The sequence below is a fragment of the Drosophila willistoni genome, chromosome 3R (assembly GCF_018902025.1).
Source record: "Drosophila willistoni isolate 14030-0811.24 chromosome 3R, UCI_dwil_1.1, whole genome shotgun sequence".
Classification (NCBI taxonomy): Eukaryota; Metazoa; Arthropoda; class Insecta; order Diptera; family Drosophilidae; genus Drosophila; species Drosophila willistoni.
In genome coordinates this window covers 11276967-11302886 of record NC_061086.1, presented here as the reverse complement: position 1 = coordinate 11302886, position 25920 = coordinate 11276967, and the positions used below count along the sequence as shown (strand labels likewise).

The window sequence follows — 25920 nt, the reverse complement described above, 5'->3', positions numbered from 1 at the left end:
ATACAAATTTTGTTGCTGCCAAAAATAAAAAATAAAACTAAAATTGTTTCGATTTTATAGATGGCTTTTGTATGGAAACTTAAGTTTATTTTTTTTTCTTTTTACGATCCACAATGTGACAGAGAAATTCGAATGCATAAAAACGTGTGAGCTGTGATAAGCGAACGTGACGTGATGATAGTAATTGAAGACAAATTCCAATCAAACCTGATTTAGCTCATCGGCAGAACAATGTCACGCAAAAAGCAAAAATATACTATTTTCTAGATATCCCCACTTTCATTTCAAAATTTGAATACACTTATAAAAAAAACAATATTAAAATCACATATGCATTGACATATAATTATATAATAAATATATAATTATGTTAAAAAATATATATTTTCTACTTTATCGCGACATCTATGAACAGAATTCAAATGTGATGTTCCAGAAATGGTAGTGTAGTTGATAGCACTTGCTCTTTATCAATTCTACACTAACACAGTCTATCCATAATATAACTTCATGATTTAGACAGATGTTTGTGATATTTTCTTCTGAACATGGATCCAATATTTTTTTATTAACGACGGCCCATTTTTCAGTTTTAAGGCCTTTGTTCTGTTTCTCAAGGAGCTTAAACACATCAACCAAACACGACTGCACGTTTGGCCAAACAACTTTGGCTCGTGATAGGCGTAAATATGTTATAAGATCAACCGCCTGGTAACCTTTGATTGAGCAGAGAATTTCCGAAACCCAATCCATGGTATTCTCATTGGCAGCTGCAATATAGAGCCGACCACCAAATTCCATGACTGGAGTTTCAGGATTGAACTTAAGGCAGCGCACGTTCCTATAGAGCCCAAAGCGTGGAAAAAAAATTTGCATCAAATTGCAATAATTTCTTTCCTTGCAATCGGATGAAACCACGATGATATATTGCCTGTTTTCGGGCAAAATTCTTACGAAAGGTGGCGTTCCTTTTTCCTGCTGCATTGTGATTTGATTATCCAATTCAGATGGAGCTCTGGGCTTCTTATCACATTTAATCATACCGCAAGCATCCTGTAAGCTCTCATCGCTTTTGTTCAGTGACACTTCTTGGCTAAGTTTCCAAAATTTGTAATATTCATTCATATTAAATTTTATCTTACACATACCTGTCTGGACACGTCTCTACACTTTCAAATGATTCGTAGGAGTCAGTCTCGGTTTCAACCTCAGTAATAACAGTCAATGCTCCAATTTTTTGAGCTCCTTGAAAACATGTTATCATTGGTTTCTTCTTGGGATCACAGTTCTCCAGACCTGCTGCCTCAAAAATAAGATCGCCATCTAATACCTTGCCTTTCGAGGATATTAGGACACATTGCCCCTCAGACATAGATAGTCGATCATCGATCCTTTTTTTCAGGTCATAAATAGTCCAATAAGAGGCCATTCTGAATTCCACTGGCTACTCCAAAAGAAAAAAAAAGGACACTTGGTCATACGCTTACTTACTATGTCCTTACGATTACAAACCTTTCCACATTTTCTCTCTATGATTATTTTTAGCATTTTTTAGAGATTTTTTTCGGGAGCTCACTGAACAATATATATATTTTTTGAACTGTTTCTTACAAGCTCACGATGTCGACTGATTCAAATGCTGTGCAAACTAGGCATGTCGAATTTCAGCCAACTCCCAGGCATTCTTAGATCTCAAAATTCTGGAATTATTTCTGTCGGAGATAGAAATTCGAAATTAAACGACTCAAACAGTAGGAAAGTGAAAGTGAATTTGTACTATCTACAAAATCCTAGTTGACCTGGCATATTTTAGCATATTGAATTGAATTAGTTCTATCCGCAAGCTCAAAGTTCTTGTAATATAAATAGTTTTAATTTAAAAAAAAAGCATAAAAAGAAGTCCATCCAAGATTTAACTTTCGGTTTCACGTTCCTTACAGTTAAAAGTAAAAAAGTAGACAAAATTTAAAAAACTTCTGTGGTTAAAAACTGGTTAAAAACCAAAGGCAAATTGAATGCAAATATCAAAGTGCTAAATACTAAACTATTGGGGCAATGGCGAAAATTCAAATTGTCTCATTTTATTTGAGACATTTAAAAACAGCCAAGCAAATAAATAATAAATAAAATTAATGGCCAAGTAAAACTAGAAATTAGAGGCTATTCAGAATGTAATATTCAATACACCAAAAATTGAATGCGTAATTTCGAAGCGGGTGTAAAGGGATAGATGTACAAACCCTAACCAAAAAGAGTTAATTGATTAATTAATTGCCACAAGTCTAGAAAACATTAATTAGACTATGAAATTAAATTCCAATATGCAAAAATATATTGCTTGCTAATCTACTGTATCCCCAATGGGACATATTGTCAATATCATTTGCAAAATAAAATGTCACTGACTACTAGACGAACTCTAAAAGATATTGTATTTATTTTTTATTATTATTTTTATTATTATTACTACATACTAAAATTTTAATTGGGACTCGAATGCATTCGAATGCATTCGAATGCAACGAGTGCCCATTTTACTCGTTTTTTGCTTTTTGCCATTGTTATTTTACCTATTGATATTCAGATAACATTTTGACATGTTGTCGAGAATCTTAGGCCTTAGAAAAAAAAACTAGATATTGCTAGGCTTAATAGGCATTTTGCACAGCCATTTTTTTAATGATCATTTTGAAATAAAATGAAATATAATAAAATATATGTTAATTTGACAATTACTCGCAAAATATGAATTTGACTACCCAGAAAAGATATCTCAACTCATAGCATCTGTTTTTAATAGTCTCAATACTGTCAGCGTCCATGTATAGATCGATCGCTTCATTAACGCATACTTTCGAAATATTATCGTTGGAGCATGGATCCAAATCGTTTCTATCGATAACAGACCATTTATATGTTTGTATACCATTATTTTGTCGTTCGAGCATATCAAAGATTTTACTTAAGCATTTTTGTACTTTGGGCACTATGACTCGAGCTGGTAAGAGATGTAAAAATTCCGTAAGGGGAACAGCTTCGTAGTTATCTTTTTTGCAGATGACACCCAGCAGCCAATCCATCGTACTCTCGTTTGCTGCCGCAACGTATAGCCTTCCACTATATTCTTGAACCGGTGTTTCTTTATTGAACTTTAGGCATTCGACGTTTCTGTATCCATCAAAGCTTTTAGAAAATTCAGTCAATAGACTGCAGAAGCCTGTGTTGTTGCAGGCGGTCGCCGAGATGACAACAACAAATGGCCTGTTTTGCGGGAGAATATCAACGTATGGTGCATCATTGCTTGCTTCTTTGTTCATTGGCTGATCATCTTCCTCATCTGAACTAGAAGCACGAGATTTAATATCGCATGGGACGATTCCGCATGCATCGAACAGGGACCCTGATGATGTGTTTTCCGAGCTTTCCTCGCTCACGGTAGGGTCCACCTTATATCTAATATACAAAAACATGCCGTATTCATCCATATTGAGTTTTCCCATTTCTTACACTTACCTCTTATTCTCCGCAGGTAAATCATGATTTATTTTTCGTTTCTGAGCCTGTGGTTGTATACATTTTTCGATAGATTCACTGCTCGAATCTGAACTTTGTTCCAGCACTGACAAGCTGCTGCTCACCGGCGACACAGTTTCTTTGCCCTTTTCGATCACCACAAGCCGACCCACATAATTACTACCGTCATAGACTGATATAACCGGTCGACTGTCGTTATTTTCACTGTCGAAAACTCCTGACATTTCCAATATGAGATCGGAGTCTGCGATTTTTCCGTCTGTTGACGAAATGTCAGATTGTCCGGCAGGAATTCCCAAACGTTTTTCTATCTTTTTATTCAAACTAAAAATGGTTTCATAATTGGAAATGCTAAATTCTATATCCTACTAAGGCAGAAAAAGGACACTTGGTTATATAAGACCATTTATTTATATCCTTACCTTCTTCCTGGGATCACAGTTCTCCAGACCTGCTGCCTCAAAAATGAGATCGCCATCTAATACCTTGCCTTTCGAGGATATTAGGACACATTGCCCCTCAGACATAGATAGTAGATCCTCGATCCTTTTTTTCAGGTCATAAATAGTAGAATAAGAGGCCATTCTGAATTCCACTGGCTACTCCAAAGGAAAAAAAAGGACACTTGGTCATACGCTTACTTACTATGTCCTTACGATTACAAACCTTTCCACATTTTCTCTCTATGATTATTTTTAGCATTTTTGAGAGATTTTTTTCGGGAGCTCACTGAACAATATATATATTTTTTGAACTGTTTCTTACAAGCTCACGATGTCGACTGATTCAAATGCTGTGCAAACTAGGCATGTCGAATTTCAGCCAAATCCCAGGCATTCTTAGATCTTAAAATTCTGGAATTATTTCTGTCGGAGATAGAAATTCGAAATTAAACGACTCAAACAGTAGGCAAGTGAAAGTGAATTTGTACTATCTAGAAAATCGTAGTTGGCCTGGCATATTTTAGCATATTGAATTGAATTAGTTCTATCCGGAAGCTCAAAGTTCTTGTAATATAAATAGTTTTAATTTAAAAAAAAAGCATAAAAAGAAGTCCATTCGACTTAACTTTCGGTTTCCATTCCTTATAGTTAAAAGTAAAAAGTAGACAAAATTTAAAAAACCTCTGTGGTTAAAAACTGTTTCTATCCAGCCATGTTACGTCAATGGAAATATCTCATATATATATGATCCCATTTAGCATTTGTATTAGGTAAATCATTCAACTAACCACCAAAGGCAAATTGAATGCAAATATCAAAGTGCTAAATACTAAACTATTGGGGCAATGGCGAAAAGGGCAAATATAAATGACCTATTTATGCTCACTAAAAACTCATTTCTGCACCCATAAATGGAAGAGCGTGAAATATATGGCAACCGGATCGATGGAGAAGCGTCAATAAATTAGCAAATATGTGACTTGGTATTGCGAGAGTCGGAAGAAAGCTGAGCCCAAAGACGAGACTGTGGATAAACAGCCTCAGCCTAGTTGAGGGAGTGCATTGCTGGACCCATCCCAGGTCACAGAGGAAGGAGGAGGCCTAGCCAATGATGGCAATTGTTTACACTCGATGTGCGAGTGTGTGTGTGTGTGTGTGTGTCTGTATGGCCAAGTCCAAGTAAGAGTTTCTCTCCGACGTCAACGACGACGACGACGCCGACTCGGCTGACGACGCTGCCAAAAAAGAGGCAGCCACAAACGAAATGAACAAATTCACTTAACAAACAAGTTGACTTTATTTTGTTGTTATGCCCGTTTGCAGTTGTTGTTTTCTAGATTTATGTGCTGCTACGTCTGCCTTAGCTCTCCGTGTGAGAGAGTCGGCAGACTTTTTCGCGTCTTTTGGACGGTATTGTTCATGTTGTTGGTAGCTTCCGCAGTCTCGGTCGCAGCAGCAGCAGCAGCAGCAGCGGCAAGTTTTATTTAATTTACTTTTAAATTGTTTTGTAATGCGTACCGACAGCGCAGTCGCCGGCAGCTGCAAGATGAGGGCTTCATATAAAAGGCTAGACATCTGAAGACGCATACATCAAATTCATCTCAACGGTCTCGAGAGCCCAACAGCAGCAGCAACAGCAGCAACAAGTTATTACCCTCAAGGATTAAATCGCGTCGCGTATTCTCAACCGAAAATGAAAGTGTTTGCCATTGCTTGTGTAACCATTTTGGTGGCCAGCTGTGCCTGGGCCGCTCCCAGCATTCAAGATAATCAAATCGAAAGTGATAATACATTCGGACGTGCTGCTCGCTATTTGGGCGCCTGTCTTGACAGTGATGACATGGCCACTTGTCTGGCGGTCAAGGGCATTACGGCCCTTAACCGTGCCGCCAGGAGCAACAACATTGAGCTGGCCAGCGGTGTGACCTTCCAAAGGTGTGTTAACTTTAAGTGTGTGTGTGTTTGTGTGTCTATCCCGTAAAGTAAAAGTGAAGAATCGAAAGTGAAACAAATACAAATGAGTCTCCAATTTGTTCTAAGCCAAGTTTTTTTTTCCCCCTCTACGTTTGCAGAGATCCCGCTAGTCCCGTTCAACGTGCTGGCAAATCCCTCAGTGAACAGGACATCTATGCCGAGTTACAACAGAATGGCGAAGATCGTAATGGTCGCTTGGTCGATCTGGCCATTTCCAGTGTCACCGACTTTCTGACCACCCACAATCTGGAATTCAAATTGCCCTCAGAGACCACCCAGCAGGTGGCACGTGCTTTGGATGAAGGTGAGATAAATACAATTTCCATTTAAAGACTTTGTGCTCAAGTTATTCTCTTTGTTTTAAAGGTCGCGGCAAGATCAAGAAGATGATTGGACCAATTGCTTTGGCCATTGGCGCCAAATTGTTCGCTGTCATTCCATTGGTGCTTGGTTTCCTTGCTCTGTTGACCTTCAAGGCTGTGATTGTTGCCAAGATTGCCTTCTTCCTGGCCATTCTGGTTGGCGGCTCCCGTTTGTTGGGCGGTTTCGGTAACAAATTCGGAGGAAGCTCATACGGCAGTGCCTACAACTCGAATGCCTGGTCCGCTCCCGCCAGTGCTGGATGGAGTTCAGGTGCCTCATCGGCCTATCCTTATGCCCGCAGCATTGACACTGATGCCCAAGAATTGGCCTATGCTGGCCAGCAGCAACAGGAACAGCAATAAGCAGTTCTTTTCTTAGTCAGGCCACCAATAGCCAAATATGTGCCTTCGTTTTCAATCCGTAGCCTGTAGTAATTTATTCGAAGAGTAATTAACTTAACTAATTTATTGTATTACAACACACGACACACACAAACTTTATTGTATGATAATAAAAACAAGCAAAAAGCGAAGTATTTTTCCTCAAATTTGTCCCAAGATTCGTATCTATCTATCTCAGTTAAGTCATGTGAGTGTGTGAGATGCTATTGGTCGGTTTGACCACAATCAAATAGAATATATTTACCTGTGTGTGGGGCAATACTTTCTCATGGCAATGACTGCTTAATTGAAATACCAGCAACTATGAACACTCAACTCAAGTTAAGTCAACTTAACTCAACTGGTTGGGCGACAAATATTTGGAACTTTGTCACATGGACACGACCCTCAAACAAGTTTCTTGTGGCAATTAAAACTTGTGGCAGGTTCTGCTTGAGTGTCGACTGCCACCAAGAATTGATATGCTTTGACCATGGGGAAGAAGGTTTTAGATTAGTTTTAGCAAGTGTGCTTACCTTCCCGCCTCCTCCTCTCAACTCTTCTCCGCCAACAACAATCTACTCACATATGATAATTGAAATTTCTAATGCCAACATACCTGTGCCTTGGCATGTTAATTGTTTACCTTTACCGCACAAGTCGCAGTCAGAAACTTTCTACTTATGCTCATAAAAGTGTCACTTGTGCGATTGAAAAGATATATGCGACTATGTGCTACAATTCAGCTTTCTTTTGGAAATAGATTTAGAAGCAATTGAAATAGAAAACGGCAACAAAAAAAAAAGAGAATGAAATCGAAAGCGCTCACACAAATGCGTTGGCGTTGTTGTTTCTTGTTGCTGTTTTTTTTTTTAACTGGGCCAAAACGCGCATTAAGTCACCACAGCTGAGGCATACCAAATACGGGCGAGTCTACTAATAATCGCTTTAATGATATTCAATGGCCCGTCTAATGATAAACAGCAGATGGATGAGAAGGAAAAAGCAAAGCTCAAAGCCAGCCACAGACCCTAGAATCTGGCACAGTCCATCTTCTCATAACTAAATGAAGTCACGTCCTCTCTCTGTCTCTGGACACAAGGGACGGCGACAGCAATTGCATGCCAATTATGCCCACCTAACGGATAGGCTAAAATTGGGCCATTTGCTTATATAAAATATGTAAAGAAAAAAAACAAAAAATCATATTCAAGCCGGCAAAGTGCTTACTAACTGCGACAGCGGGAAAGACTTCCCTTTCGTTGACGACGACGTGCATGGAAATATGGTCAAGAAATTGTTGTACGTTTTGCATAAATTGTGCTTCTGCCGTTGGTATTGGTTTTTGTTGTTGCAGCAGTGCTGCGTTTTGATTTTGATACGTTTTTGGCCAGCCGGCGATTTCTAGCCACTAAAATTGGTCAATCGACTCGATTCGGCGGTGGCCCCAAAGGCACGCATACAATTTCGAAAAAGTATAAAATGCTTGGACATTGCATACAATTAATCACAAAGCAATTTCCATTCACAAAGCCAACAGCAGTGAGCTGGAACAACAGTGTTCGATTCCCCGAAAGGACTATCAATATCAATAAAATACAAAGAAATCATTTTCCTCCCCCCCAAATCAACTTGACCCGTTCCGGAAAAACAATCATCAAAAATGTGCGCGAAATTCGTTTGTGTTGTGCTCGTGGCCAGCTTTGTGTGCGGTGCTTTGGCTCTGCCATCGCAGGATAATAGCGAAAAGGATTTAGTGAATATGCTGAATAAATTGGATAATGAAGATTCAGTATCATTGTTTGGTGGCCTGCGCATTGATCGTACCGAAACAGGACGTAGCTTTGGCGCCAGCAAGGCTGTTGAATCGTTTGAGGATCGTGCTGAACGTTATTTGGAAACCCATGAACTGAACCTTTCGTTCTCTGGTGATGAGCAGGATGAGAATACCGAGAATGTTTACAGTGGACGTGCCATGGAGGGTAAGTTATCGAAAGTGAAACACATACACATATTTCCATATTAAGCATTCGACGCGGTAAACAATAAAAGACAGTGAAACTTTATTCGAAAGTTAATTTGATTGCATGCTTGCCAGCGAAAGTTTAAAATAAGTGAAAAGCTTTCACTGAAGCTCTTAGTATAGTCTACTTTTGTGTGATTTATATTAAATTGGATTTGTGTATTCTTAATTTATTCATTTTATACAGAATCGCGCAGCAAGCGCATGAAGAAAATGCTGTTGCCACTGCTGTTGGCTTTGAAATTGAAGAAGGCTGTGGTCATCAAGGTTCTGTTCACCATCATCAAGTTCATTTCCCTCAAGGCTCTGGCCATCTCTTTCCTTGCCCTCATTTTGGCTGGTTAGTATGAGATACAATTAATTCAAAATTGACATGCTTAGTTTTAACATTGCGTTTTTCATAGGTGCCACCTTCTTCAAGGATTTGTTGGCTAAGAAGAAGGATCACATCACCACTGCCTACATCACTGGCAGCCCATTGAATGCCGATATTGTGCACTCCGACTGGAGCCGAAATGGTCAAGCTGCTGCCGCCGACTTAGCCTACAACCACTACGGTTTGGCTCAACCCTTCTAAGCAACAATAGAAATCAACTCCATTCATTCGACCTTATTCTCTTCTATCTCTTTGCTTCTTCTACTTTGACTTTCCTTTCCACCCAGCCGACTCTTTCCTTTCTACATTTCCCTTTCAAAGACTTTACCAAGAAGAATGGCTTAATTCGTTGTAGTCAATAATTATTTAGTTGTATTTAGTTAGTTAGCTGCGACATACCAAAAAAAAAAAAAAAAATGACAACCAACGGCCACCCCGACGAACCCAACCGACGACTTGGATAGCTCAGGACAATGCATATCGAATAATCTAATCATATTTTGCGCCATATTTATTGTACCATCCACAATCCACAATTTCTAGCAGACTCAATATCACGTAACACACTCAGGTTCATTAAATTATGTCTGCTAAATGAAAGAGTACTTATTTACTAAGTATTTATTATGATATTTTTAATAGCAATTGAATAAAAATGATTCATGAAAAGAAAACAAATATCTTTGAATACTTTTAAAATTCTTACTTTTATAAAGAAAACCTGATTTCTCAGTTTCGTAAGTAAATACATTTTACAGTCGAAATTTATATCGCGAAAATAGATTAACAAAATTAACACTAATTATTTTTAATTATATATACACACAGACCAATCAATAATTTCTCCACAGTTTTCTCCGATCGCGCCTATAAAACGCGCCTTAAACAGAAGTCAATTTTAGTATAAACAAAAATGGCAAGTCTTCGCATCGATTGTGGTAAAATATATATAAAAATCGCTCTTATTGTCGCGTTTCTGGTAACAGCCAATTGGGCATATCCAGTGGACGATAAAGAACCAGTACTGCAAGTTGAATATACACAGGAGCATGTGGAGGGCACAGTTGATCCTAATTCTGGTCAATTGAAACGGTTTCCAGAAGGTCTACTTCAATGGGGCAATAAATTCCGAAACAAGCTCGGCTACAGGACAACTCCTCAGTCATCCAATCCACCTCCCGAATCTACAACTCCACGGCAAACAACAGGTTCTACCTCAACAGCGATTCCAACATCCACAGGGGCAGTGACAACTTCAACCGCGATTCCAACATCCACAGGAGCAGTGACAACTTCAACCGCGATTCCAACATCCACAGGAGCAGTGACAACTTCAACAGCAATTCCTACCTCAACCGGTCCAGTGACTACATCAACCGCTTTGCCAGCAATTGCCAAGTAAACCCCCAAAATAATTGAGTCAAGGACATTTTTATACTTTGAAAGCAGTGAAAAGGCGTTTCCTAATATTTATATATGTATATACCATTATTTAAAACAAAACTAAAACTAAAAAGTTTTGGATGTTTCCATATCTAATAAAGATCTACTCATATTTAACAAAGTTCCAAATCCGACTGCAAAGATTGCTGAATTTTTAGACACGAATATATATAGTTATTGAATATGCTTAAAACCAGTTGGCTAAATTAAATTAGCACCAAAAAACGTAGAATATTTTTTATAATTCACTTTATCTTATATATGATTTATTTCTATATGACCTGCTTTTTTAAATTGTTGATAAAAGTCTACTCTCGAGCATTTCGTTATCAGTTTTAACAAAGTATGACGAAACTTTGAACGGTTTTGACAAGTCTGGCTTTATCCTGTTGACCAGCACAACTTAAATATGATAAAAGATCTAAAACATTGGAAAATGTATTACTTGAAGCTCCATCATTAAAGACATTGGAATGGTAATAGAGATCATATTTTTATATACACCAGTAGTCGATGGTAATATTGAACAATTGATGCTTATAAAGAGTAGCAAATAAAATAATGATTATATATTTTGCAGTGTAAGAGAGAAAGCTGTGCCACCTTTTATATTAAGAGAGCAAGTTCTGCAAATAGTTAATTGTAAATTGAAGCTCTTGACGTAAAGATATAGTGTAGGATATTTAGTAATAGTGAAGTCTTTTCACTCACCCCTGAAGCATTCTGGATATTGATATCTATAAATTTAATGAATTAAAATCGAATTAGTAACTTTAATGTATGTAAATCAAAAGTCTCTACACTCACCTGTTGAGAATTCTTGATGTTGTTCTTGGCATATTCATTGGATTAGTCTGAATTACAGTTGTGTGGCAAATAAAAGGTAACGAAAACCACACAAATTGATTGAATTTTTAACTTATTGACATTCTGTTGCATTTGAAAATGGAAATTGCCAACATTGAGATCATATTTGCTACATTCCTTGTACATCATAACAACGTCATTATTATCTTCGACTTGTTCACTGAATCCATGAAAAAGCTGTGAACTCCCTCATATTACATGACGATCCATGATCCATGGCAATAATTTTCCAAGGTGATGAAATGAAGCATAATGCGGCTTACAAATTCTTAAGATTCTTCAAGCTGCAATCCTCGCAAAAACAATGACGTCACGAAACGGACGACATGCTGCAAAATAAACACAACAACATTAGAGAGAGAAAAGAAATGTCGAAAGAGTAAGCAACAACAAATATGGCGTCTTTTATTCATCCCACCCGCTCACATACACACACACACAGACTGCGACACATACAAAATCGAGTAAAAAATTTGCGTAAGTTGCTCGGAGCCCTAAATGAGTCTTCTTTGGCGCCTGATGCAAAACCATTTAAATTAATTTACGTGTTTATTGAGTGTTAATAAATGTAGTTTTAATTATCTATTAATGTAATTGCTACAGAACGCTCACCGAAAATTGCAAATAATATGCAACAAATCGTCGGTCAAAAAAAACTTTAATAACACAGGCCGACATGATATTTGGTGACGTTAACTTGAGAGGTGTTCTTAACTAATTCGGGTACGCTGATTCTGACTGCATACTTTGTTTTTGCCCATCACGTCCAGATTTTGTAAAATCAGGGGATCTGGGATTGGAAAATAGGCACCCAAAAGTAAACTATAGAAAGTTAAAAAAAAGATTTCATCTTTTTTAGCAGATTTCAGAATATAGCTTTTGTGTGCAAACATTACTAATAAACAATTGGTAAGACGCATAAGATTTCCATAAATCTTTAAAATTATAAAGCTGGCAATTCTTGAAATCGCTATATCGAACTTTTTGGTTCAAATTTAAATCATAATAGAACCATATCCAAAGTGTAAGATATTATGCATTATAACAAAGAAGTACCTGTTTAATATTTTGTAAATTGCTATTAAATTAGATTTAATATATTAATAGGTTTAAATAAAACTGTTTTTAGCCCAATATTATGTTTATATTATTCAATAAAATACTGCAAATGCGGCCAATTTGAATAATTTCAAAACAATTTTCTCAAAAACCTGACGTAATAGACAAAAACTAAGTACAGGGCCGTGATCAGCACCCCCTAATTACTATTGGACACATATTGAACTTAAAACACTTTTTCATGACCTCAAAAATGTCGGCCTGTGTAATAGTTTTATCTTCCTTTAACGCGATTAAGACTAATAAAGATTAACATTTGAATAAAAAATAATATATGTAAGCAAAAAAGCAACTGAAAAAATACCGCGATCCTGTCTTTAGGCGTTAGTGTATTTTTCATTTGTTGCGAACTTACAACACTGGATACGATCCGTTATGGACTTTCAACACTTTCAAACTCTGAAATGAATCATTTGTGTTTATGAAAAACATAAACTTTAACTAAAAACAAATTATGAAACTATTTTAAACTTATGCTATTAGAAATGAACCTTTCCTGAAAGCTAATCGCGACTTTCTTACTTTGAGCCTTGGTGAGGGTATACGAATTTCATTATGGAGACAATATTATTTAACGCCGTTCGTGCCATGAGAGTTCAATGTCTGGCAAAAACGTTCAAATAACCTTAAATAATATATATCACTCTATCTTCTTGCTAATTAATTTTTAAATGACCCACTTCCTGAATTGCTTATAAAAGGCTTTGCTTGAGCATTTCGTTGTTAGTTTTCCAAAAAGATGAAGAGTGTTCTGAACGGACTTGGCAATTTGGCAGCCAAATTTCTTTTTATGGTTGCAATAGTAGGATCTCCAGTCTGGCTCAATCCAATCGATCAGCAAAACTCGATCATGATAAGTGATACAGAATATGGAAAAATGGATTACCTGGATATAGCCAAAGAGTCCAATCTAAACGAGCTAAAACGATTTCCATTTCATCAACAAGGACATCCACAGGATAATAGAGACCATTTCTTTCATGTGCACAACCAACGGCCACATACATTGGGCCAAAATATAAGGAAAAAGGTGCATAACAGGTTCCACATAAGAGATCCAGGCCACCGCACTACGACAATGTCGACAACAAATCCGACAACATCAACAGCGGTGGCTTCTTCTTCATCCACAACAACAACAGAATCTACAACATCAACTGCCGTGGCTTCATCTTCATCGACAACAACAGAACCTACAACATCAACTGCCGTGGCTTCTTCTTCATCCACAACAACAACAGAACCTACAACATCGACAGCAGTGGCTTCTTCTTCATCCACAACAACAACAGAACCTACAACATCAACAGCGGTGGCTTCTTCTTCATCGACAACAACAGAACCTACAACTTCAACTGCCGTGGCTTCTTCTTCATCCACAACAACAACAGAACCTACAACATCGACAGCAGTGGCTTCTTCTTCATCGACAACTACAACAGAACCTACAACATCAACTGCCGTGGCTTCTTCTTCATCGACAACAACAGAACCTACAACATCAACTGCCGTGGCTTCTTCTTCATCCACAACAACAACAGAACCTACAACATCGACAGCAGTGGCTTCTTCTTCATCCACAACAACAACAGAACCTACAACATCAACAGCGGTGGCTTCTTCTTCATCGACAACAACAGAACCTACAACTTCAACTGCCGTGGCTTCTTCTTCATCCACAACAACAACAGAACCTACAACATCGACAGCAGTGGCTTCTTCTTCATCCACAACAACAACAGAACCTACAACATCAACTGCCGTGGCTTCTTCTTCATCCACAACAACAGAACCTACAACATCAACAGCAGTGGCTTCTTCTTCATCGACAACTACAACAGAACCTACAACATCAACTGCCGTGGCTTCTTCTTCATCGACAACAGAACATACAACATCAACTGCCGTGGCTTCTTCTTCATCCACAACAACAACAGAACCTACAACATCGACAGCAGTGGCTTCTTCTTCATCCACAACAACAACAGAACCTACAACATCGACAGCAGTGGCTTCTTCTTCATCCACAACAACAACAGAACCTACAACATCAACAGCGGTGGCTTCTTCTTCATCGACAACAACAGAACCTACAACATCAACTGCCGTGGCTTCTTCTTCATCCACAACAACAACAGAACCTACAACATCGACAGCAGTGGCTTCTTCTTCATCCACAACAACAACAGAACCTACAACATCAACTGCCGTGGCTTCTTCTTCATCCACAACAACAACAGAACCTACAACATCAACAGCGGTGGCTTCTTCTTCATCGACAACAACAGAACCTACAACATCAACTGCCGTGGCTTCTTCTTCATCCACAACAACAACAGAACCTACAACATCGACAGCAGTGGCTTCTTCTTCATCCACAACAACAACAGAACCTACAACATCAACTGCCGTGGCTTCTTCTTCATCGACAACAACAGAACCTACGACATCGACAGCCGTGGCTTCTTCTTCATCGACAACAACAGAACCTACAACATCAACAGCAGTGGCTTCTTCTTCATCGACAACTAAAACAGAACCTATAACATCAACAGCGATGGCTTCTTCTTCATCGACAACAACAGAACCTACGACATCGACAGCCGTGGCTTCTTCTTCATCGACAACAACAGAACCTACAACATCGACAGCCGTGGCTTCTTCTTCATCGACAACAACAGAACCTACGACATCGACGGCCGTGGCTTCTTCTTCATCGACAACAACAGAACCTACAACATCGACACCCGTGGCTTCTTCTTCATCGACAACAACAGAACCTACAACATCGACAGCCGTGGCTTCTTCTTCATCGACAACAACAGAACCTACAACATCGACAGCCGTGGCTTCTTCTTCATCGACAACAACAGAACCTACGACATCGACAGCCGTGGCTTCTTCTTCATCGACAACAACAGAACCTACGACATCGACAGCCGTGGCTTCTTCTTCATCGACAACAACAGAACCTACGACATCGACAGCCGTGGCTTCTTCTTCATCGACAACAACAGAACCTACAACATCGACAGCCGTGGCTTCTTCTTCATCGACAACAACAGAACCTACAACATCGACAGCCGTGGCTTCTTCTTCATCGACAACAACAGAACCTACAACATCGACAGCCGTGGCTTCTTCTTCATCGACAACAACAGAACCTACAACATCGACAGCCGTGGCTTCTTCTTCATCGACAACAACAGAACCTACGACATCGACAGCCGTGGCTTCTTCTTCATCGACAACAACAGAACCTACGACATCGACAGCCGTGGCTTCTTCTTCATCGACAACAACAGAACCTACAACATCGACAGCCGTGGCTTCTTCTTCATCGACAACAACAGAACCTACAACATCGACAGCCGTGGCTTCTTCTTCATCGACAACAACAGAACCTACAACATCGACAGCCGTGGCTTCTTCTTCATCGACAACAACAGAACCTACAACATCGACAGCCGTGGCTTCTTCTTCATCGACAACAACAACAGAACCAACTACACAAAATGGAATATGCACTATCTTTCCCCACTTACCAATATGTACAGCAACAACAGAAACAACTTGACAGACGAAACATCTAAAAAAAGGATTTTTAAATTAATAATTCTGTGGATTTATGAAATTCAAACAAAATTCCCTTCACTTTGTCATTGCTTTAAAATTAAACTTTTCTCATTTTACTTTGTATCCCAAATTAAATTCTTCAACTATTTATTAACAATAAAAAATAAAAGCATGATAATGTTATTGATATCCGGAAACACATGCTCCTTATTGTTACCAATATGTGACCCCCTCAGATGGAGTCATTAAAATACTAATATTAGTTGAAGTATCATAATTTAGATATCGTAAATATGCAAGTCATTTAACAAAAATATGTAACTTTTTCTCGCTTTGTTTATGGAGAAGAAAGCTGAGAGTCTTAAGAGGGTTTGGATCAAAATGAAATTGTAGTCATAATTAACAACGAATATTTAGTCAGTCCAAGAGAGATAGACAAAATGCTGGGACTTAATTTATGGACACTGAGGGCACGCGACTTTTATCTGTCTGGTAATTATGCTGATATCTGCGAGTTTTCTTTTACTCTCTGGGAATTCATTAGGTGGAACTTTTGGTGACAGAATTAACCGAACGATTCGCTACACTGGCCCCTGCCGCAGAGGAAAGCGAAAGTGCCGCCCATTTGCCCGGCCCAGTCGTTCGCTTGGACGCAGTTGACTGACGCTGGGAAGAATTTCGACCACAAATCGCTGGGGTAATTAGAAAAGCACAACAGACGGACAAGCACCTTAAACGAGGCATTGGATTTTCGGTGCGTGTAGTGAAAGGGAAATGGGTATAAAAAGCAAAACCAAAGAAATGAGATGTTGCAGTCGTTCATACAGCTCCCGAATCATTAGACGTTCGTTATACCAAAGATGTTGCTGGTCAAGACCTTGGAGTATTTATTTTATTTAGCCCTGTTCGCTTTCATGTGCAAATATGGACAAGCAGCAAACGTCCCGACAACTGAGCCATCACCTGTACAGGTGGAGACGCTAAAGCAGCCACAAAAAATGGATCCCTCAATGAATGAGTGTGAGATCTCACCATTTAGCTGGATGTGCCTTAAAATAGAGATTGTCAAGATAATGGAAAAGTTAGCTGAGCAACAGGAACTAAATGTTTTGCCTGGTGTCAGTGTCGTTAAAGATGAGAATGCCACGGAACTGAAGACATCAGAGCTGATGGCTGGTAAGTAAGCCCGATAAACTGGATAATTAAATTGTCTGAATTGGGAAATTTTTGTAAATCCTACAGAAGTGGCTCGAAGCTATCCCAGTGATCCCAATACACGCCTAAATGGTTATATACTCGCCAAAATGGAGAATCTTTTAAAGACACGCTATCTTCGCTTTCGTCTGCTTGATGACAAATCCCTGGTAGAGGGCCGCAAGCATAAGTTTGGCAAAAAAGGAGGACTGGAGGCCCTTCTGGCAGCTGGCGTTATGATGAAGGGCATGCTAATGGCAATGGGCTTTGGAGCCATTGCCCTAATGGCCGGCAAGGCTTTGATGACCGCTCTAATGGCGCTAACACTTTCTGGTGTATTGGGCCTGAAGAGTTTGGCTAGCGGCGGTGGCAAATCGACCACTTATGAGATAGTGGCCAAGCCCATCTATACCTCCAGCCATTCCCACTCGGTAAGCCATGAAGATGGACACGCACACAGTGCTCATTTTGGAGCTGGCGGTGGTGGTGGTAGTGCCAGTGGATATGGTTATGGCGGGTATGCCCGTTCCTTAAACCTTCAGCAGCCTAGCCAAATGCAAAAATTGTAGTTTATATTTTATCATATTTTTAAAATACTTAATTTATTTATTTATTATTAAATTCTTCGTTAATTGTGAACAAAGCAAAAGGAAAAATGCGAGAATTTATTTCTAGTAAAATTAATATATTTTGCCACCTGTAATAATTAATGGGTTCCACTTAATAGTGTAACTAAATGTTACAGTGGCAGGGGAATTTAAAACTTCAGTTGATGTAGTAGATATAAAAATTGTCAAGATGTTTAGAAAATGCAACTCAATTGCATATTTGTAAAAAAAAACCAAGTTATTTATTTAAGAAGTAAAACAATGCATAGCCTCTTAAAGATCCCTTATATAATTAGCTCATAGACGCCCCTGGCATTGAACCATGCTCTTATCTTTGTACTCAGTTGCCAGCAATCAACTAAAATAAATTGTGCCTGGGTTTCATTTGCAATATTTAGCAAACTGTTTTAGTCGCCGAAATGATGTTAAAGATTTTACTATATTCCTGTTTCTTTCTCTTGCTGCCTCTTGCTCTCGCTGCTAAATTTATTCGTAGGTTCCAATAACTACATAACCAGTTGAACATCTAATAAAGTCTTACAAAACAGGCTGCCATGAGATTGGAATCTGCAAAAGCAGTTGCTTTGTGGCAATAGACAAAGCGAGTAGATGTCCTCAAAATATGAAATGCTGTTTGTATGCAAATCTGTAAACCACAAATAAATTACCATCCATACACAAAAGTCTTAAATTTGGAAAAAGAATAATAAAATGTGTGGGCTAGACTTTCCCCAGAATATCTTCTCAATTGTGTTCTAATTGATTGCTCCCATTTGGAGTTGCATATAAAGACGATAAGTGATTTGCCTTGACGCTTAAGATGCTGACAAATACGAACATGGAACGACCACAAAACATGCGATTTGCAACAGCCTTGCTACTGTCCAGCTTAATAATAAGTTGGTCATATACCATAATTTAATTCCATTCAAATAGATTCCATAGAACAGAAGCTACAACGTAAACAGCTCTAGCTTCTTCTTCATCGACAACAACAACAGAGACTACCATATCAACAACTTCATCAGCGGTGCCAACATCAACATCAAAAACAGACCTGCTGACCCAACAAGGAGAAGGCACCACCTATGCAATCACAGAAAATATCCGCATCTGTGGCAACATCATGGACAATCTGATGCTGACAATAGGCGCCCATTTTGGGATTTACATCATCGAAATTCTCAGAATTAAGCAAGCGTTTTTGATATTGCATCGTAACAAATGTGAACCAGAGGGCCGGGGCTAACTTCGACCGCGTCAAAGTTTGTATACCCTTGCAACTTTTTTGGTAACTTTTTCCTTACCTGTAGCCATCAGAGTGGAAAAACGTTTAAGCTAAAAGGGCTAATGTGTCCAAAAAAACGGCCTACATAGGAAATAACGAAGATATTGATCAAAGTCACTGTTTTCCACCGATCGTTCCTATGGGCGCTATATGATATAGTCACCCGATCTTTATCCAATTCGGCACAGTCATTAACAGATATATTAAACTAACAAATCATTAATTTGAAAGCAATCGCGGCAAAAGTAACGAAGTTATCGACAAAAGTCACTGTTTTCGAAAGATCGTTCCTATGGGAGCTATATGATATAGTGATCCGATCCGAGATATACAACCCCTGCAGTATATACAAGCCTACGTGCAAAATTTCAGCTCTGTAGCTCTTACGGTCTAGGAGGAGTTTGCGTTGATCCAGACGGACGGACGGACGGACGGACGGACGGACGGACGGACATGGCTATTTGAACTCGTCTCGTCGTGCTGATCAAGAATATATATACTTTATATGGTCGGAGATGCTTCCTTCTATGCGTTGCACACTTTTGACCAAAATTAATATACCCTTTTTGCAGAGGTATAAAAATAGGTTTTTTTTTGTGGAAAATTTACTCTTTTGATGAAATTTGATTTTTGCAAAACTTAAACTTTTGTTTCAAATGTTCTCCATTCAGAAGTTTTTGTTTCTAATTAACAGATTAATATCGGTCAATTATCTTTTTCTTTCTCCATGGCTGGTAGCACGTGCGAATTTTTAATTAGCAAATTGATAGATCTTCGTATTAACCTATATTTCAATCATTCATGACATACATATATATAAAAGGAGCCAAATCTCTGTGGAAATTTAGTATCTTTTGAATCGCCATGAACGCTTGTGTTAGAGGTAAGTAAATTTTTATTTGTTGGATTGTTTTAAATGAATATTGTTTAAAATAAAACACTCTTCGACAGTTATACTTCCTTTATTATGCATATCATGGATAAGCACTTCATGGGCAGTGCCATTAACAAACTATGTGGAAACACAAGCAATCAACACAGAAGAGTCAAAAATATTGAACCAAGAAAGTTTAGAATCAATGAGCGTGGATGCCATGGAAATGACCACATTTGAAGCAGAGAAAGAGGAACCAGTGACAGCAATTGCCCCGACGACTGTTGCTCCAAAGACATCGAAGCCATCAGATTGCCACCATGCCCATCGAGTAAACATGTCGAAACCACCGAAACACCAAAATTATCTAAATGCTTCACCTTCTTTGTCTCAATTATGGTCTAATACTCCAATGCTTTCTCAGCAATCGGCCTCCGCTTTATCATCCATTTCATTAATGTCCTCCATTCAATCTCCTTATATGCCACCTAATTTCTATCCAATACCCGTTTACCTCCCTTACTTTTTACCCATTCCACAACCCGAAACACTTCCCAGTCATTCTAAATCGAATACGCAGAAACGAAAAAATGGATCTAAAAATGACGACCGTCTGGAGTCCATCCAGGAAAGGCATGGAGGATGGCAACAAAAATGGGATAAACAACGACCAAATCAAACAGATGAATATCCAGTAAGGCAAAATATTTTTAAAGAATGGAAAGGCAATTGGCAGAATCGGACTCACTTGAAAGAAAAATTCACGAAATCGTCAACTACTACCATTGAAACTCCAACTAAGCCAACTGAGCCCACAACAACGGAGAGCGACATACCCAAAAAGCATTTTTTCGATGAATGGAAACAAAAGTTAAATAATAGAACTGAAAAATTCAATGAAAATTCTACAGAGTCTACAGTCAATACAAACAACAATGAGAAGCATACGATTATTGAGGCATTCAAAGATAAATTCAGGCTTCCCAGCAAGTCAGATACCTCAAATGACATCAATCCAACACCAAGTGTTCGCTTAGCCTCAGAAACATTAATTAACCCTGAGACCATTCAAAAAGATACACTTATAACAGAAGCAGTATAATTTTTATGTATACATGCATACATTTTATGCTGAATAAGCCAAATACAAATAAACAGAATTTTATTTAAAATTTTTATGAAATTAGTGTCAATATTTACTGTAATAATCTTGATTAGTAGTCTCTCTTAGTCCGTAAATAAAAGTGCTTGTTGGCTCCTCAAAGCTATCGTGAATTCTCCACATCTTAAAAGGAGCCGTTCGTGAGTGACGAATCTAACTCATAATTATGGTAAAGGAAATCGGCCATTGGGGGTAGAAAATAGGGGCAACATGGCTCATATTTTTCTTCCCTGTTCTAATCTATAACGTTATTCTCGCATTGCCATTCGTTAATATTTATACTGCCACATTTCCGAAACTAACTGCTACAAAATTTACTGCATTCCTTTCATATAGCTTATTATTACATATATACACATGCATATTATCTCACAAATTAGTTGGTGGTTTAGTCAAGACCTACTCATATTATATTATTGTCGGTTTCGAGTTTGACCCTCGACGGAAGGTGGTGTTTTCTCTTTAGATCAATCAATTCTCATGAATAGTTTCATCGGGGTTAATGGAAGGGAATGTGGAAATATGGATTTACAAATTAGCCTTTAACTCTTTTGTCTACAACTTGAACGAAAACTCAAGAAAATGTACAAAGTTTACTGAAATAAAACAACAGGCAACACATAGAAATTCTAAACTATAAAATACACTTAAAATAGCAAACTAACTTTACCTTTACCTTTGCCACATATTCTTGACTTTTTTTCATTATTTTTTGCTAAAGTTAAAAACGATATTTTTTGGCCGAGTCTAAGTTAGCCAACTTTTTTATGGTTTGCAGCAAAACTAAAATAAAAAATATAGATAACAAAATAATGTTGCATAGTTTTTGGCTTGCAGTGAAATGCTTTCTCTTTCTAACTCTTAGCTTACATTCACCCAAGACAGTCTCAAGTTGGTTATATCTTTGCAGACACCACAATCTGGCACCTAAACTCAGTTGGTTTTCAACTCTACACGTCGAACGTTTAACGCGCCGCTGCGGGTGTGATTTAACCAAATAAAAAAAAAAAAGTAATAAACAGCAACAACAACAACTGTAAAAGTGAAAGACAAACGCACTGCGGCAAAGATTAATTCTTAATATGATTTGTGGAAATTTGTTTGTTTTGTGAAAACAGAGAGCGAAAGTCCAAAAACAACAACGACAACAACAACAGTAACAAATGCTCTCGCTAATTGCTTAGCCGTCACGCAACACCAAAAATGTACATCAGAATTATGTGTTAATTGGATGCTAGTATTTGTTGTATCTAACGACCAACAACCAAAACAACTGGCGCCAACAAGTTAGTTTAGTAAGTAATAGCCAAATATAAATATATGTATACACGGGCCATTCATGATGATTGCCCCAATGGGAATGCATATATTTGACCTAGTTTCTTAAATTGCAACCGACTGAACCAACTCTGAATGACCAGGCAACATTTGGTTGCCAACTGGTTGCCAAACTGGTGATGCTGCAGCAAGGCTACCGGGGACAGGTTACAAAACCTGTTGTCAAACAATTTTTAGTGTGTATGTAAAAGTGAAATTTTTCTCTCACATTCAAACGGAAACGACCTGCATTGAGACTTCATAAAGTTCTTAGTCGGCGAGGGTGAGCGGGTGGTCTATCTACGTACTAAGTACACTTGAATTATTAGCGCATGCCAGATGTGAATCTCAACTCGCGCTCTAATACCCAGCACAATTTGTTAGAAGGTGTTCACATTAGAATAGCAATTAATTGGCCTTGTAAGTAAACACGTGTTGCCGCCGTTGTGTGTGTGTATGGGAGTGTGTGTGTTTACATAGCGTGCAAGGCGGTATTTTGTTCTTAAAGCCGACAAGTACATAAAATGTTTTACAAATTGAGAGCGCTCTGCATGAATTTAGCATCTCAAAAAACCAAAAAAAAAGAAAGTAACTTGGCATTAATAAAACCTTCAAGTTTAGCACCATTTTTTGTTTGCTTTCTTTAATGGCAAATCAATAAAATCGATTAAATTTCCGATTATAACAAATCAATCAAGCATAAACCGCATAGCTGTTAAAAATGGATATCAAACTTGCATATTTATTGCCACATTATCAAGTGAAGAGAGTATTTATTTTATTTTGCTTTATTTCGTTGCACACCTTTGCACATATAAATTCAATCTAATTGAATTTAATAAGCCATCGAGTTAGTCGAGTTGGTTAACCGCAATGAAAGTGAATTTGGTTTTTGCTCCCCTTATAGATTTCTCTAAAAGCAAATAAAAGAAGAAAAAAAAGCACAACGAAACAAAAACCTAGACATAATTTAGAGAAATATTTGCACGCTAGACTCGAATAGCTTACAAATCGACTGACACGCATAAAGAGAAATTAGTTATCTATTAGATACATTCACTAACTCGCCGTATTTTTTGGACTAAAATTGAAATTGAAAGTTGCTCCACGGAGATTCCAAATGAGATACAATGGCTTAGAGGATGATTTCTTTTACATAATAACTTCTCAACAAATAAACCTGATAAACAGCAGAAAAGTAAAGTGATGTATGTACTTGTACGTGTGTGTGTGTGTGTGTTTTGGTTGTCTTCAGAAATTGTCACATAAAAATGCAATAAAAATCTCTGGGAAATGCTGTCACCGCTGAAGTGGCAGCACAGCGAAAGCTTGTTACCAAAATGTAATCTGGCTCGCTAGTGCCATTAAGATAGATGTAATGGAATCATCATAAAGAAAAAACCAACAAAAAAAAAACATACAAACGCAAAATAAATCGCATTTGCAGTGAAAGCCTTAACTAAACAAATAAATCTCATAATTTATATAAGACAGGCCATAAATTTATGTATACGAATTGTGATTATACTTATTTGCCAAATAACTAGAACTGAGTTCTCTGAAGCTCACTCATCTCTTGGCCACTAACCCTTGAAGACACCTAACGGTCTAGGTCTCTGACATTGTCTGAACTCCAAAAACCCCTTTTCTTACATCATATATGAGTGGTTTGATTGTTGTTCTGCTAACTTCCCCTTCCTATGTCTACTTGAGATGGCAAACTAGTTTGCTGGCCAAGTACTTTACACATACATATACATGTATGTATGTATGTAAGTATGCATTGCAATTGTATTATTGTGTTAGTGTTTGTTTTATGACCATTTCTGTTTGCCATGATATAAGCCGACATGGCACTTTAATAGAATATGTTTAATACGAAAAGCTATAATAACACAGAAAAAAAAACATACTCACAAAATTTGTCGTTGTCGTAACTTAAAGCATATGTCATTTTCAAAAAAAATGTTACGCATACGTACTGTGGACAACAACATTAACGTGGTCGAAGCTCAACAAGCGAGCTCATTAAAAATAATAATCATAACTCAAACAGTGTGTGTGACAGTGCGTGTGTGTGTGTTTTGTGTGTGTGTGGAGCGTCTGCAGCTGTGTACGTAATTTAGTATAATTGATTATGTTATAGACATTATAAATGGCAATGCAGATTATATCAAGATGTCTGCCAATGGTAATAAAAGAATTGCCTATGGCCTATTAACAAATGACAAGTAGATAATTGAGACTGAATAGAATAGGCTTTAAGTAAGGTAGAAAATTTTGTCTCTATCAATGGTAATTTGATTAAATAAATTACTGTGTTCTTCAGATTCAAATCTATCTATTAATCTACATACTTATGTTACACGTGGGCATTTGCCTTTGTTTGTTGCTGTCAATAATTTACATTTTTATTGAAAAGGTTTTCATGGGCGTAACAGCAAGATTTAAATTTACGAGTTTTCTCTTTAATATTTTCACTTCTTATTAACAGCTCACTAACCGTATGGACATTTTCCATCAACAATAATAGCAAACATGGTTTTCTCTTTACACATTAAACTAGACAGATCCGTTTGAAATGTCTACATTTTTGAGTCAGTCATAGAGTCGCATCTTTGCCCTAAGTTGATCTTTGAAGTTTGTATTGTATTGATTTATATATTGATTAAAAGTGTTAAACATTAATTACGTTTAGCACTTCCTAGACTGCCCGTTCACTTTGGCGGTCGATTTATAGTCGGCCAACTCTTTCGATTGGGATATCACTTGTTTATTGTTATTCTAGGTGGTATAAGTTTTATATTATCCATATTCAAAAACAGATAATTGATAATTATTACGAGATTGTAATTTCCCCCGAATGTTAGAAACAAAAAATGTCAAACATCAATTGCGTATAGCACCCTGCAGATATATCCTCGGTTAAAATGATAAATCACTTATCTAGATCGGTCCTTATCACCCTTGAGTACTTCTCTTCTCCATAGGTTTTTTAAACCAACAAATAATTTGTTGTACAAATTTTAGCAATAGTCAGGACAATTTCATCGTTTTATACTTTCGAAAGCATTTAAACATTTTAAAACTAGGGTACAAATTTAACTACAACATTTATTAACAAAACGGAATGTAGTTTAAAAAATAAAACTCTTATTTTCAACACAATCTTAGGTTTTTCCATTCTATTTTTCTTTGCCATAAATAGTAAACATTGTACAAAATATTTTCCATTATTATATCATATCTAAAAATACATATAATAAGTCTAAACTCTGCCATGTACATACTAAAACTAAATATAAATATCAAATAATTAACGCATGAAATAAAATAACATGTTAAACACAATTTTTTAAATTTTTATTGTGTATTCTAT

The 25920-nt window shown here is 37.6% G+C and overlaps 6 protein-coding genes and 1 long non-coding RNA gene across 8 annotated transcripts; 5 read left to right on the top strand and 2 right to left on the bottom strand.

Moving 5' to 3' along the window:
* Window positions 1-400: 400 nt before the first annotated feature.
* On the bottom strand, window positions 401-1661 carry LOC124460506. The gene is made up of 3 exons (XM_047011447.1): window positions 1513-1661; window positions 1149-1444; window positions 401-1093 (listed from the first exon to the last, which is right to left on the bottom strand). Exons 1-3 carry the CDS (start codon window positions 1546-1548, stop codon window positions 406-408), a joined length of 1020 nt encoding a protein of 339 aa, XP_046867403.1. The 5' UTR covers window positions 1549-1661; the 3' UTR covers window positions 401-405.
* A 982-nt stretch (window positions 1662-2643) lies between these two features.
* Window positions 2644-4251, bottom strand: LOC111519506. Of its 2 annotated transcripts, none has more exons than XM_047011446.1 (4): window positions 4201-4251; window positions 3957-4133; window positions 3514-3858; window positions 2644-3453 (listed from the first exon to the last, which is right to left on the bottom strand). In XM_047011446.1, the coding sequence occupies exons 2-4, from the start codon at window positions 4010-4012 to the stop codon at window positions 2733-2735; spliced, it is 1122 nt and encodes a 373-aa protein (XP_046867402.1). In that variant the 5' UTR covers window positions 4013-4133; window positions 4201-4251; the 3' UTR covers window positions 2644-2732. The 2 variants fall into 2 exon arrangements, with proteins under 2 accessions (XP_046867402.1, XP_023036522.2); XM_023180754.2 differs by having other exon boundaries at window positions 3514-3899; window positions 4201-4245.
* Window positions 4252-4488: 237 nt separating this feature from the next.
* On the top strand, window positions 4489-6861 carry LOC6650046. The gene is made up of 3 exons (XM_023180320.2): window positions 4489-5912; window positions 6050-6255; window positions 6318-6861. The coding sequence occupies exons 1-3, from the start codon at window positions 5671-5673 to the stop codon at window positions 6674-6676; spliced, it is 807 nt and encodes a 268-aa protein (XP_023036088.1). The 5' UTR covers window positions 4489-5670; the 3' UTR covers window positions 6677-6861.
* Window positions 6862-8217: 1356 nt separating this feature from the next.
* On the top strand, window positions 8218-9767 carry LOC6650045. Its single transcript, XM_002073579.2, has 3 exons — window positions 8218-8676; window positions 8905-9057; window positions 9122-9767. Exons 1-3 carry the CDS (start codon window positions 8358-8360, stop codon window positions 9292-9294), a joined length of 645 nt encoding a protein of 214 aa, XP_002073615.1. The 5' UTR covers window positions 8218-8357; the 3' UTR covers window positions 9295-9767.
* Window positions 9768-10006: 239 nt separating this feature from the next.
* Window positions 10007-16347, top strand: LOC6650044 (putative uncharacterized protein DDB_G0282499). The gene is made up of 9 exons (XM_047009409.1): window positions 10007-10156; window positions 10243-10491; window positions 13632-13732; window positions 13833-14083; window positions 14163-14530; window positions 14777-14932; window positions 14979-14980; window positions 15060-16073; window positions 16335-16347. Exons 1-9 carry the CDS (start codon window positions 10007-10009, stop codon window positions 16345-16347), a joined length of 2304 nt encoding a protein of 767 aa, XP_046865365.1.
* Window positions 16348-16926: 579 nt separating this feature from the next.
* Window positions 16927-17877, top strand: LOC6650042. Its single transcript, XM_002073576.2, has 2 exons — window positions 16927-17274; window positions 17341-17877. The coding sequence occupies exons 1-2, from the start codon at window positions 16959-16961 to the stop codon at window positions 17859-17861; spliced, it is 837 nt and encodes a 278-aa protein (XP_002073612.1). The 5' UTR covers window positions 16927-16958; the 3' UTR covers window positions 17862-17877.
* A 377-nt stretch (window positions 17878-18254) lies between these two features.
* Window positions 18255-18648, top strand: LOC124460504. Its single transcript, XR_006954414.1, has 2 exons — window positions 18255-18392; window positions 18449-18648. It is a non-coding gene; the product is annotated as an uncharacterized LOC124460504 (long non-coding RNA).
* Window positions 18649-25920: the final 7272 nt, after the last annotated feature.